We start from the raw sequence: 14,014 nt of genomic DNA, 5'->3' as shown, positions 1-14,014 counted from the left end.
TTCATGACGCAGCCCCCTGGCGCCGGGGAAGATGGCGATCCTGGTGAAGGGTGTGGGATGGGCCCCACGGCCGTTGCTGCCGGTGGTCCAGACTTGGGACCTCGACGCCCGGCGCTGGGTCCGGGCGCTGCGGCGGAGTCCCGTGAAACTGTTGTTTCCGTCCGGACAGGTGTTGGACCAGAAGCCCGGTCCCGGAAAGCAGCCCCGGAAGGCGGCGGCCGAGGCCAGTCCCCACGTGCAGCGACCGAAGCAGCCGCCTCAGGAGCCCCCAGCCCAGACGCCCAGCACTTGGGAAGAGTCGGGGCTTCGCTACGATAAGGCCTTCCCCGGGGACAAAAGGCTGAGGTGACGTGTTCCTAAGCCGTGTGGACGGAGTAGTCCCGTTTCTCTTCCCGCCTCACAGCGGGGCCTTAACCTCTCTCCTCCAGTGGGAGGACTTACTCCAGTACCACCTGCTGGTTTTTGTTACGCACGGAGGGCAGAACTAGTATCTCCCTCAGCGAAGGTCTCTGTGTTGTTAGAACTAGGTGTATCTCCGTATCGGGAATGCTTGGTAATTACCAGTCTTTTTGTTTCCACCCACAGCAGCGTGATGACAGTAGTTAAGTCCAGGCCATTTCGGGAAAAGCAAGGGAAGATCCTGCTGGAAGGTCGCAGGCTGATTGCAGACGCTCTCAAGGCTGGTGCTGTGCCCAAAATGTTCTTCTTTAGCCGCCTGGACTACCTAAAGGAGCTGCCCGTTGATAAGCTGAAAGGTGTCAGCCTCATTAAGGTGAAGTTTGAGGATATCAAGGAATGGTCCGACCTAGTAACACCACAAGGAATAATGGGTCAGTGGTTACACAGTGTGTCACTAGAAGTAGAGACCTAGGATTATTTGTTTATACTTGTCTTAGAACACATTTTATTTAAACCAAATTCAAAATGTTATTGCCTAATCTTTTCTTAAAATGCCCAGAAAAATATAGTCCCAAAATCTTATATAAATCGGGCATCTTATAGTATTGTTAGTGGAAAGTGAAGCCATCATTTGTATTATGGCTCTTTATTCCTCACGCCTTATTTGTTTTTGTGTGTGTGTTTTTTTTTTTGTTTTTTTTTTGTCATTTCTTCAACCTTTAATGTACATCTAAAACTTAGGAAAATGTTTACCACAAGATTTAGCCATCCATTTCCACAAAACCTCTGCCCGTGTGGTGATACCTATTGTTGACTCCCTTTTTCTAGAAGCAGGTCTGAACTACAATTTATTGCCCTGTTTAGTCCATTGAACAGGAAGCCTTGTCTTCATTTGGTTGAATTTAAGGTTTTATGTAACTGTGATTCATTGATAAGGATAGGTACAGGTATGTACTAGTATGTGTTCTTGGTGTGAATAAACTGGAAGAGCTTGTGGGATGGGCAGGCGGTATCAACATTAATAGTATACACACACCATTTATTCGTTTCACTTATAAGGGTATTTTTCCTAGGGAAATGTGCAGACGTATTCACAAAGAGGCATTCAGGGATGTTTATTGCAGGGTTGTTTATAATAGGGGAAATTGAAAATATTCTAAATGTCAGCCATTGAGGAAGATTTAAATAAACATAGTACATTCAAGTTACAAAATAAGAAGCAGCACTTAAAAGAATAAGATAGCTCCAAATGTACTGACATGGTAAGTTCTCAAAAGACACGTTATAGACTTAGTAGATTACAGAATAATACAGAGTATGATTTTTTTGTTGTTGTAAAAGAATAAAAGCACCTGTATGTGGGTAGGTGTACATGTATGTAGGTAGCTGCATGGAACAAGTTCTGAAATATACAATACACTCCACGATTGAAAGCACTTATGCGGGGGGTCACTGGTAGGACTTGCTCTTTGATTTTTTCAACCAAAATGTGTTCAAGTAATTAAGATAGGCAGTGAAAAATAAATGAAAAGTCTTAATTAGTCCCCATGTCTACAGTAGACAAGTGAACTACCTGTTTTATTTCCTCAGGGATTTTTGCCAAACCTGATCATGTTAAGATGACATTCCCAGCGACTCAGCTTCGCCATTCACTGCCCTTATTGTTGATTTGTGACAATCTCCGAGACCCTGGGAACCTGGGGACGATTCTGAGATCTGCTGCTGGGGCAGGTTGCAGCAAAGTACTACTCACCAAAGGTAAGAGCGCCTGTGACTGGGTGGCCATTTGTGAGTGAGCTGGCTCTGGGCAGACATGCCTGGATTTGAATCTTGGACCTGCCCCTTATTAGCTACATGTCTGAGCGAAATTTTGAGTGTCAGTTTCCTCATCTATAATGTGGGTATGATAACAGAATCTACATGGAAGGTTGTTTTGAGGATCAAGTGACATAATGCACAGACAGTACTTGGCATTGTACCTGGCATATAGCAATTCAGTAAATGTTGATTATCTTTTAAAATTATTTTGACACCTGCTAGGTTACTAAAGAAAAAACTTAAAATCAGTCGGGGAAAGAAGTAGGTGCTAGTTTTAACTTTTGGTTTCAAGTCCTTTATTTAATGATCTTGAGTTCCCTAATTATTGGGTATATGAGACCATTCTAATTCTTTGACATTCTGAATCCTGTGAAAGGAAATTATTTCAACAGATGCGATTATGAAATTGTGATACATTTCCCTTAGCCTCAGAAGTCAAACACAACACAAATTAGCCTCTTTACATTTTTTCTGTCTCCTCTCATTAGAAATGGGAATTAGTAAGCTTGGTTCTAAACAGACTTGCATAACAGTTGGGACAAGCCTAAAATGCCTATTACAACTTAGGGCAGGGTGGGAAGGAGAGGATCATTTATCAGAAACACTCAAGTTACCCTTCAGTGTAAACTAACATTGATACCCATTGCTGAGACTTGCTTAAATTCCTCTAACTTTTCCCCCAGTCACACGTTGGAGTGCATTTTTCTCTGCCAGTGTGAGAGCTAGGTGCTTGGGCTCCATCATCAGTACCCACTTACCTGCCCCATTGGTGAGAGCTCTGAGAGTAGGTGTGGTTTTGGAAATGTTCCTGTATAACCCAAGTGATGTTTTCACAATGATGCTGGTGGCTGTGTATGAGTGGTAGGGAAAGAGTAGGGAACACTTGGTGTGGTGCCTGGTATTGAGGACATGAGGATGGAGGAAATCTCATCTTGCTCTGTACTCCCCCACCAAATAGAGGGGTCACACTAGATGGCTCTCCTCATGAATCTGGGCCCTCTTTTTAAAAGAACTTGTAACAAGGAGACTTGTGCTAATGAGGAGGATGGTAGGTTTGTGGTGTCCTGGTCCTGCTGTCTCTTCCAGCCTGTGGTCCTAGGAAAGGTGAAGTATCTGCCAATACGTAGAAGTGGGTGGGCTTAGCACGTGCCTGTACGTAGGAGAGTAGATCATTTAGCCTTCTTGTGTATGTGAAGGACAAGGCTGTTGCCTTGGTTTCCCCTGGATTACTGTAATTGCCTCCAATCTGATTTCTCCATCTCTAGCATCTTCCCTGCTCCAGTCAGATTCAGCATTGACGCCAAATGGTTCTAACACGTAAACCAGATTCTGTCACTACTTTGTTTAAAATTCTTCAATGTCATTTGTCTTCTGGATAAAATCCTGAACTCCTCATACCCAGCATGCCCAGCTTCCTTTAAAGTGGTCCTTACCTGCCTCCTGTCTTATCTCCCACCACACCTACCCATTAGTTTTCCTAATCCACCTTACTTACAGTGTTTGGACTGTGGCACCCTTCCCCCTTCTTTTTTTTTTTTTTTACTATATTTTATTGATATTTTACAGAGAGGAAGGTAGAGGGATAGAGAGCTAGAAACATCAATGAGAGAGAAACATCGATCAGCTGCCTCCTGCACACCCCCCACTGGGGATGTGCCCGCAACCAAGGTACATGCCCTTGACCGGAACTGAACCCGGGACCCTTCAGTCCGCAGGCCGACGCTCTATCCACTGAGCCAAACCGGTTTCGGCACTCTTCCCCCTTCTGTAGCTTTGACCTCTTTCTGGGCCTTTCTCCGACAAGATCCTCCTGTTGTTCAAGATCCAGCTCAGTATCATGTCTCTGGGGTGTTTTTCCTTATAGTCCTGCTTTGTGCAAGGGTTTTTCTGTTCCCCTTTTCATGCTGCTTCTGTATCATGAGCTCGTTGAGGTTAGGGACTTTAAATGCTCTTGCATCTCCCATACAATGTCTGGCAGGTGTGAATGTTGAAGGGATGAATAAAGTCTGTTTTGGCACTAGCTGGAATTCCTCCTACAGTCCCATTGCTGGATAATGCCATATGGGGGAAGCAGCGGTGCCAGCTATCAAGAACCTACAGTAGGAGATTTTTTGCTTTATCTCCTGATCCAGAATTAATATAGTTTACTCAAAAGTCCCATCTGGGAAGGTTTGTAATCTTAATTAGATCCTCTTTTATTTTCTAGGCTGTGTGGATGCCTGGGAGCCCAAAGTGCTGCGGGCAGGAATGGGTGCACATTTCCAGGTGCCCATCATCAACAACCTGGACTGGGAAACAGTGCCCAGGTACTTGCCCGATGATACCCGGGTCTACGTGGCAGACAACTCTGGCCTTCATGCCCAGACCCAGAAATCTAATAAAGCCAGTGACCATGGCTGGATCTGTGACCAACAACTCTCAAAGCTTCACAAGTATGAGGAAGAGGAGGATGAGGATCTAGAAACTGGAGCCAGGAAAGACTGGCTCCCTAAACTTGAGGTCCAGAGTTACGATTTGGACTGGACAGAGGCACCAGCAGCTGTGGTCATAGGTGGGGAGACCCATGGCCTGAGCTTGGAGTCCCTGCAGTTGGCTGAGAGCACCGGGGGCAAGAGGCTGCTGATCCCTGTAGTACCTGGTGTGGACAGCCTAAACTCGGCCATGGCTGCCAGCATCCTACTTTTTGAAGGGAGAAGACAACTGCGGCTAAGGGCTGAACACTTGAGCAGGGACAGGAGTTAGTTACCCCTGAGAGGGGATGTGGAAGTCATCCTTGGTTTGAGGTTGTCTCTAGCTCTCCTACGTTGTTAGGCTGGCGGAGTTGGTCATTATGGCTTCCCAGCAGGTAGACATAACACTGTTGGGTGGTTATTAAAAAATATGAATTTCCTTGAATTTCTGCTTATTCTTAAAAATAACAAACGTCAAAATTCTTCCCGAGATCTCCCATTCCCCTCGCACCCCGATTATTTATATACATGTGAAGGCTGCAGGTGATGGCATTCAATAGCCAGCTGTCCTTTCCACCTGTCTGTGTCAGTCTCTGCAATTCATTTAGGCCCTGACTTAAACAGCCATTGTGTATGTAGAACACGATTCCCCCATTTCTGATGATATAGCTGGTAGAAGCAGCTTAGTTCAAGTGGTATTATAGCTTCTTAGCACCTCTGCAGATAATCTTGTTGAGGACTGTGTTCAGAAAAGGAAGAAGCAGTTTTAAAATCTTCAGCTTAATCTGCACCTGTCAGGAAAGCTGTACCCCTTTTACTTGCTTCCTGCTGTTAGTCCTACTTTGTAACTGCTGTTAGTCCTACTTTGTAACACTTTAACCCCCTCTCCTGCATAGAGAAACAGAACTGCTTAGGAAAGTGCCAGCATTCCTGGTTGCTGTGCAAACCAGGGCTTCTGTGAGGGGAGAGAAGCCAAGGTTCTGAGGATAAGAGCCAGGGACCCTTGGGCCCACAACACGAGCAAGTCCCTGCTCTTCTGTCAAACCCCCAGCAGACAAGGGCTAACGAGGTCCTCACCGTGTGCCAGCTGGGGTGTAGCCAGGAATATGAGGGCAAATGCAGGAAGTATTGGCTGTGCTTGAAGTCACTGTGGAATGGAAGGGTGGGACCTATTTCAGTTAGTGCTTTTGCAACCACAGAGAATGTGGCTGGAGTTGACACCACCACAAGCAGTGGGTTCTATGGCATCCCTTCTGCACAGTGGCTCCTACAATGATTAGGATTCCTTGGGAGCCCTTCAGCTGCTCATTCCAGGCAGGCTGAGTTGCTGGCATTCCCAAGAGACACTGAGATCTGCCTTCCTTTCCCTTTGGCTTTCCCAGGTCCCTGGTTTAACTTTCTTTCAAGAGAACCAAAAGATCAAGTATGACTCATGCCCTAAGTGGCAGGGGGGATTGCTTTGGCATGTTTGAGGGGAGGGGTTTTCGCAGGAACAATCTGGTTGGTTCTCTCTGAGGCGTATCAGAAATTTTGCTCTGGTGCCACACTCTGGTCTGGCTGGGCCTGCCTAGGGCCCCCCACAAATGTCCAATGCAAGTGGCCCACAGATTGTTAAGACAGTCAACTTTTAGAAAGTGGAGGAGCCCGCAAAGGCTGGGGCTTAGTCTGCCAGCTTCACAGCCACAATGCCCAGCACTAAATCTGGGAGGCAGCCCAGAAAACTGCCACTCTATTGACATTTGGTCTCAACACCTTGGAAAAAGTGCTAAAGAAAGTCACTAAAAGGAAGCCCAGGCCCAGTGTGAAACCAGTCTATAATTTCTGTCCCTGGTTACACTTCCTGCTGATTTTGTTACAAAATAAAAATCAATGAAAGAAACGCTATCCCTTGTTCAGAAAAACTACAGTGCAAAGCAGTAATTCTAAGCCTATTTTACCCTGGGTGTAAGATGGAAGTGAAATTTACTTCACTTCCACTTTGTGGTCAATGGCTTAGATACCATGCCTAGTGATTTCCTTTTGTATTTTTGTGGGTATAATTTAACGGTGGGGGGGGAGGGACAAATTTTCCTTCCTTTAAAATGACTACAGGGGAAGCAAGTGAAGTTCTTGTTTGTAGAGTAATATTGGAAAATCACTATCTTGAAGTCTCAATTTTGAGGCCAACATTTGTTCTGCCACCATTTCCCCAGGAAATAACTACTGAGCAGGATCTGACAAGCAAAGTAAAATACTGCTTGGCTGAAAGATGTCCCGTTGGCCAAGCGTAATTACCCCTTGTCTTTGTGCTTGAGCATAGCTGTAATACGATTCTGCCACAAGGTGGCAGCCACACCTCAAAACCATTCCCAACCCTGACGGAGGCTTTTTCCTGGATTTAAGTTGAAAAAGGATGGAGCATTTTGCAAGCCACCATGCTCGAATAAGTTGGAGACTCATCCAGATTGTCATTCTCCGGGCAGAATTTGAAGTATAGGAGCTCAGTGGACCCAAAACTAAGGAGAAAATGCATAGAAATGAGAAGTGGACACAGCAAAACAAAACTAGGATCTCCCCCACCCCCCGCTTTGAATAGACCCTCTGGGAACCACTGCCTCGCTCTTGGCTTGGAGCTTCAGGGCAGGGGGAGCACCCCCCCCCCCCCCCCGCAACCTGTTTCCTTTCCCCAGTCACAGCTGCTCTCCCAAGTGAAGGCCCAGAGGATGAACAGACCTAGGGACTGGTTCCCCCTGGGACCTACCTCTTGCCCCAGGGGTAACAGCAACACCAGATGTCATCACCATCCAAGCTGAGCTGCATTTAGCTCCACTTTTGTTATTCTGCCACCAAAGACCCATAAACAGTGCTCAGCCAGAGTTCCATGGCTGGTGCTGAAAACGCCTGGCTGCCCTGCTGGGTCCAGGGCTCCCCTCTTGGCCAAGCCACCTCTGCCCTCCTGCAGAAGCAGACCTGACTGACACCTTTTACACTTGGGGGTGGGGGTGGGGGGGTGGGGCAGGGGAGAAACACTCATGTAGACACCTTTAAACTTCAAGATCTTATTTTTGTCTGTTCATCAATTAACACACAAAGGTAATAAGCTGGAAGCCAGACTGCTGTGAGCCAGTCGACTGCTCTGGATGAGGCAGTCTCTAGGTTGCCCTGCTGCACTGGAGCAGCTGCAAGCTGAGCTCTGCAAACAGCCGAGCTTAGGAAGCCAGAGCTGCTGCTCCAAGACCAGCTATGTCAGAAAAACCTGGACACATGACAAACAGCATCAGGTCTGTTCTCACTGCATTGGTTTTGTCGGGAAGAGCTGCTTTTTAAAATTGAAGCTTCGTAGTTGGTGAGGACCATCACCAGGGCTGCTGTTTCCTCAAAATGCAAGAAGGAAACAGGCTGGGGAGGTGGCCTGGCTGCAGCAGGGTCTGGCTTCCAAGCCTCCCTCACACCACTTACCCATTGATTGCAACAGGCACAGTGGCTCGTGATTGGTCGGGTACTCCCATACCCTCTGATGGCCCTGGTCCTGAGGTCCTGTCTCCTATTGGATCCCAGCTCTAGCCCATTGTGAGTGACCTAATTGTGTGAGGTCCGAGCATCTACAAATCCAGGCTTTCGGCTGTCTCTGAGCTTCCCACCTGCCTGGGGACAGAGGCTTTGGCACATTATTGAATGAAAACCTAATAGTGCCTCAGAACACTCCTACTCAAATTTAACAGCACATTTCCTGGCTTGGGAAGTGCTCCAAACACCAAGGGGGTGAGACATATTTATGTCTTGAAAATGAAGCATATTTACGTCATGCTTTCACATGCAAGGGGTGTGTAGAACATCCTAATTCCTATTTTCCCCAGTAGGAGAAACCCTGGCCATAAAGCAGACCCAATATAAAAATTTCCCTACATACAAGCCTTTTGTTTCCTGGGAAATATTTCACCCTTTGCACATGCACCATTATCACCAATAATGAAGCTAATAAACAACAGCCATTTGTCCCCAAAGAATTTTCCCTTGAGCGGCCTGCCTGAAGGAAAGCAGGGGATGCTCTTGCCCTGTTTGTATCCGCAAAGAGGGAAAGAAAGGGGCTAAGTGCTCACTTCAGCAGACCCACTTCAGAGTGGATTGGAAAGCTCCTGAGCCTGGGCCTCTGACAGTCCTTGTTTCACAGAGGCACACAGAAAAGCTGCAGAGGGCGCGGCTGAGCCTCCCTACAATCAGTACTTGGGTGGCATCCCGGTCCTACGGGGCAAGCATGGGCCTGTCCACGCTAACCAGGGCAAATGGCAGAACAGAATGTGTGCGTGCCCATGCCTGCACGACCACAGGGGCATGGACCAGACACTCGCTCAGCGCCCGCCCCCTCCCCGCCTACCCCATCGCTGTAATCTGAGTGTACAGCCTTTCGCACGCCCATGTGCACACGTGTGGCTTTCTCCTCAGGTGACAGAGCAACAGCTTATTAGACCCGGCAGATCTGTCCCTGGACCATATCCTGGTGTCTTTACATCATTGCAGAATTCATTTTGCTGCCCTGCAAAAAGGCAGCAGGAGGAGAGAACAGCTTTTCGGTGTCTTTAATTAGGCAACAGGAAAAAACAAAGTCTGGCTGACAATTACCACTTGAAGCTTGGCTGATGCCAAAAAAGCAGTCCTGGCTCCCAGTGCTCGGGTAAGTGAGCGCCACTGATTTCAAGTGTGTGTGTGGGGGGGGGGGGGGGGGGGGTGGGAGGGTGAGGGGACGACGACAAAGGAAGCTGGTGTTCAGTCACCCTCTGGCATCTGCAACTGCCCATTGTCATACCAATCCAGAAGAAGCAGATCTTTATTGCTGGGGACAGATTAAAAACAACAACACACACACCCTCATTTCTGTTGTGAAAACGGATAGAATCGAATCTGGAAGTCATTGTGGTGAACACAAATCTGGAACCCGGGGGTGGCATTTTTACAACCACCATCCCGCCTCAAGCTGCAGGGCATGGTTTCCTTAGCTGCTGTCGGAAACCCCTGAATACGCGACAGCTGGTGTTTTAACCTGCTTTCAATTAGCGACAAGAATTTTAAGGTATTTTGGAGGTGCTTAGTGGAAATTAAGAAGCCACCCACTTCGTCGGCACCAATAACCTTTAAGATCGCCTGTGCTATCAAGACAGGGATGTTTCACTGGCACTGGCGAAGTGCTGCTCCCCCAGCATTGCCCCCGAAGTCGCCATTCTATAACCCTAAAGCACCTTTTTAGTGAAGCTTCACACCGATCTTAACCTGCACACCCTCTCTAAAAGGGGATCCTGGCGTCAAGAAGCCAGGTGACATGAGTGGCAAGTAGTTCAGTCAGCCCTGTACGGGACCTAGAAGGACCACAGGTGGACTTCACTGGACTTTGTTCCTTCCACCCCAGAAGATAAGTAGCTGCTACAAGACCACCTTTCTTCCCAGGTCATCACGATATAGGGTACAGACAGAAATCTTGCCCATCTTCCAAGGGAGGTGAAACTCAACTTGTCCCCACGCCCCATCCCACCCCCCAAGGGAGACACTGGCAGGGTTCCCAGAGAAACCCCGGCCCTAAGACAGAGCTAGGTGCGAGGATCTCCAACTATTGCCCCATTCATCACAGGGAGACACGGGCAGGATTCCTTGTTTCCCAACCTGGACTTCTCCAGCTTCAGAGCATCTGCTCCCCAGTAGGGAGGGAATGAGCACACATGTCCACAAGGATGTCACTCTGAGAATCCACTGTGTGCAAGGGCGAGTCAAACCAAGAGCGATGGCAGCCAGGCCTCCAGCAGGGATCTGCCTCTAGTGCTCTAATCCGAACGAGCTTCCCGGCTTCTGGAGGATTTGACAGATCACCACGTTAGGTCTCAGGGTTCTCGACAATTCTGAAACATAGCTACCAGGTGTCCAATGAAAATCGAGGGGATCTCCTAGGTCCCACCCCACACTGCCCACCTCCTACAATCATAGCACCACAAGCAAAAAGTTGTTTGTTATTAAGGACAGGAATGGCCGAGTGGTTGGTAACGTCCAGAGATGCCTGCTTTATTGCTTACTAGGTGATTGCATTTCAGGCTGGTGACATCGAGTAAGAGTCTCATTACCAACTAATTTTGTTCCTCTGAACTACAAATCAACAATCCAATTCAGCAAGGAGCAGTGGTGTTACAGCTATTTGGGGGCTGGGTTTCCCAAATCCATGGTCTTGGCTGGCAGAGTGCCATAAGTGGGGCCACGGGGAAGGTCTGGGATTGCTTTAAAGACCCTGACATTTGGCTGAAAGAGACTAAAACCCTGCAAGTCCCCAGGCAAACCCTCCATCACAAATCCCAAGAACACAGATGTTATTCTCCTTTTAGTGGTCAGTTCAGCCCGAATAAGGAGCCGACTACCAGGGTCTAGCAAAGTGGGTCCGAGGCCTGCTCTTCATCACCATGTCCTCTGCCCTCACTCCCACCCTCGGGCACAGCTCTTTCTGTAGGTTCTTAGGGGAAAGCAAGGCTTCTGGTCATTTGCCTCCTTTTAGTTCTGCTTTGAAAAGAAAAGGGAATACAGGGGTAACCAAAGGTGGGCATGGGCACCTCATCAGAGCTCCAGTGGTCCCAGGCCCAGAGCCGGGCTGAGTCAGAGGTCTGCACTGGGGAGGCGGGGCTCCTCTAAGAACCAGGGCCAAGTGCATCTTCTTGGGAAGACATCCAAGAGGGAAGAATTTATTAACAAAATTCCAAGCTAGTAGGGGCTGTTCATATGAGAAGGCAGAAACTTAGAGAAGGTCAAGATCAAGGAAGGAAGATAAGGAAGGAATGAGAAGCTCTTCTCCCGTGGTAGGAGCCCAATCAAATTAAGCAATTACTACATGAATCATTACTGTAGCTATTTTTTTCTTCTCACCAGAAAAGAACACAAGCTCCCTTTGAGATCAGAGATCCCTTGCCCCAGAACCAACTGACAAGCTAGTTTTCCCTAGACCAAGACAAAGTCATCTAGAAAGGCTTTCTCACCAGAAGCTCTAAGCTAAGGCCTAACGAGGCGGTGGCCCTGTCCCTGCTCCACTGTGTCACTGAACTGTGTGAGCCAGAGCACCATGCGCTGTCCCTGCAGGCTCACTTGGTAGAACACCTGGCAAATACTTCACCAAGAGCTGGTGACAGGGAGTGACGCAGCCCCAGCCCTGGCCGGGTTACGGCCACCCTGCGAATCCCAAGCAGAGTCTCCAAACATGGCGGTTCTTCTGCTGCTGAGAGGATGCGCACCCAGGGTGCTGGCTGAGGAGTTAATGCAGAAAACAAGGCACCACAGAGAGATTGGACACTTGGGTTGTGTGATTCAGGACACGCTGGGAAAGTCCATGGGCGGAGGGAAGGAAGGGGAAGAGGAGGAGGAGGAGGAGACTGAGTTTTAAATAATGTCTCACGAGGCTGGAGCCCCACTAGATGGGCTCTGGTTTGAGCTTTTCTGCTAGGAAGTCATTCACAAAGGCCTCCACAATGGCAGGGGTGATCTCCTCCACGTCCATCACGTACTTGGCCCGGGCCGACATGTCCAGAATGGTGAGCAAGGGGGCAGCCTCGGGCAGGTTGGTGTAATCTCGCAGGGAGTCAGTCATGTCATCCTGGAAGTCACCAGAAGGGAGAGACAACCTGTAAGTTTTCCAGAGAGAATCGAGAGTCCCCGGGGCCCAGGTTCCCCAGATGGCGTGGGATGGACCCACTCCATCATCACCCTGAAGAGCGGGCCTCCTCCATGAAAGATGGGCTCTCAGAGTGCGGAGCAGTGGGCCCTGCCCTGCCCTGCCCTGCCCTGCAGAGGGGCAGGCTGGTTCCAAAAACTCTCTCTGCATCACCCCAAACCCCCATGAAAGCCTCTGCTTTGCAAAAATGTGATGTCCTTTGATTACTTGCTTTTGCGGTCACCTCTCAATCATCTGTGGCCCCCCTGTGCTGAGGCCAATCTGGGCTTCAGCCCTGACTGTGTCCCACGGGGCAGGCATTGCAGAACCAGGTGGGAAGACAGGGCTACAGAAACACTACTGAAGTTTACACGAGCTGCTGTACTTATCTGAGCAGGAAGCTGACCCTTTACCACACATTCCCAGGAACTGTCCAGGAGTATTTTTCTGGCATCAGATGTAGCCTTATTAGGTATAAAGGCAAACACAGAAATCCAAAGACCAGGAGAAAGACTTGCAATGTAACCATTTGGAATTACTTTTTACGCTGCCGACCCTCATTTGGCAGGTAACAGAAAACGGGCCCTACGTACCCATCCCGAGGCGGTCTCACTGTACAATGGACAGTATAGTATTCTAAACTGAATGAAAGACCAGAGTCACCCTGCCTAGAAAGGGCGTGGGGTGTTCCTGGCCTTGTGCTGGTGAGCAAGAGGCATGAAACTTACAGCGCACCAGTTTCTGAGACCAAAAGAATTCCTTCCTCAAAGGGCACATCTTCAGGACGATTATTGGTAATCATCTCCCCCACCCCAGAATTGCTCGGTGATTCAACATCTCTGGCACTGTTTACCCAATTCAGGCCCTCCACATGTGTACCTAAACCATCTTCATGATTAACAGAGAGAGACACTTGGACAGCTGCTGTACATGGAGTTCCCATTGCCTCCCCTCCCCAGAGAGATGAATTTTAATGGATATTAAGGCTTCAGAAGGGATGGCTTTTGCCTGCCAGAGTGGACAGGATGGAGACAAAGAAGGGGTCCCCCTTAGCCCTGGTTGCAATGTGAGGGGGCAGGAATCCTGAGCTCAGAGGTGCTCAGTCAATGCCTGATGTCCCAGTGCCTTGTGCCCATCTTCATCCCATGCTGCCTTGCTTCTGAGCATGAAGACAGAAACTGGACCAAGGGAGTTGCCAAGGCCAGGAGCTCAGGTGACACGCACAGGAAGGATGGGGCGGCCAGGTAGGGAACCAGAGCAGTGGATGACCAAGCCCCTCTGTCCAGCTCTCTGGTCCCAGCATCCTTCCCTAGTGGGCCAGTCCACCTGCTGGGCCACAGGGACAAAGGAGCAGGGCACTGCTTCTGAAGTCACACCAACCTCACGCTCACTCCTCTCTCTGCTACCTACTTCATGTGTGACTCTGGCAAGTCACTTCCCTGCCCTGTAAAGTGGGATTTAATACCAGGTCACACGGGGCTAGGTGAGGTGTGAGAGCAGCCGGCACTCAGCCCAGCCAGCCAGACTGTAGCATCTCACCCTCTCTGAGCCTCGCCCTCCTCATCTGTGAAGCAGCAATGATTCTATCGATCCAGAGAGGGGGGACAAATGGGACCGTACAGGGGAAGCACTTGGCTTGGTGCCTGGTATGTAGAAAACCCAAAAAATGTCCCCTTTTCAGCCACATTTCTACAGCAGC

General features: G+C 48.9%; 2 protein-coding genes across 3 annotated transcripts in view; one reads left to right on the top strand and one right to left on the bottom strand.

Moving 5' to 3' along the window:
- Positions 1–24: 24 nt before the first annotated feature.
- On the top strand, positions 25–5,110 carry MRM3 (mitochondrial rRNA methyltransferase 3). Of its 2 annotated transcripts, XM_080682508.1 has the most exons (4): positions 25–345; positions 586–830; positions 1,990–2,157; positions 4,424–5,110. In XM_080682508.1, the coding sequence occupies exons 1-4, from the start codon at positions 32–34 to the stop codon at positions 4,957–4,959; spliced, it is 1,263 nt and encodes a 420-aa protein (XP_080538634.1). In that variant the 5' UTR covers positions 25–31; the 3' UTR covers positions 4,960–5,110. The 2 variants fall into 2 exon arrangements, with proteins under 2 accessions (XP_080538634.1, XP_080538635.1); XM_080682509.1 differs by lacking the exon at positions 25–345 and having other exon boundaries at positions 653–772.
- Positions 5,111–10,663: 5,553 nt separating this feature from the next.
- NXN (nucleoredoxin) overlaps positions 10,664–14,014 on the bottom strand; it is a 154,726-nt gene continuing 151,375 nt past the window's right edge. The window contains exon 8 of the mRNA XM_080681606.1: positions 10,664–12,258. Coding sequence (XP_080537732.1) covers positions 12,076–12,258 — 183 coding nt within the window. The 3' untranslated portion in view covers positions 10,664–12,075. The remainder of the gene's footprint in view (positions 12,259–14,014) is intronic.

The sequence above is a fragment of the Plecotus auritus genome, assembly GCF_963455305.1.
Source record: "Plecotus auritus genome assembly, chromosome: 7".
NCBI lineage: Eukaryota > Metazoa > Chordata > Mammalia > Chiroptera > Vespertilionidae > Plecotus > Plecotus auritus.
The sequence above is the reverse complement of the archived record's forward strand: the minus strand, read 5'-3'. Positions and strand labels throughout refer to the sequence as shown.

Excerpts from the sequence above, each read along its gene's own strand:
- MRM3 (XM_080682508.1), top strand. The coding sequence starts at position 32 with ATGGCGATCCTGGTGAAGGGTGTGGGATGGGCCCCACGGCCGTTGCTG. Across the intron at positions 346-585 it reads CCCGGGGACAAAAGGCTGAG|CAGCGTGATGACAGTAGTTA; the intron begins GTGACGTGTTCC and ends TTCCACCCACAG. Across the intron at positions 831-1,989 it reads AACACCACAAGGAATAATGG|GGATTTTTGCCAAACCTGAT; the intron begins GTCAGTGGTTAC and ends TTATTTCCTCAG.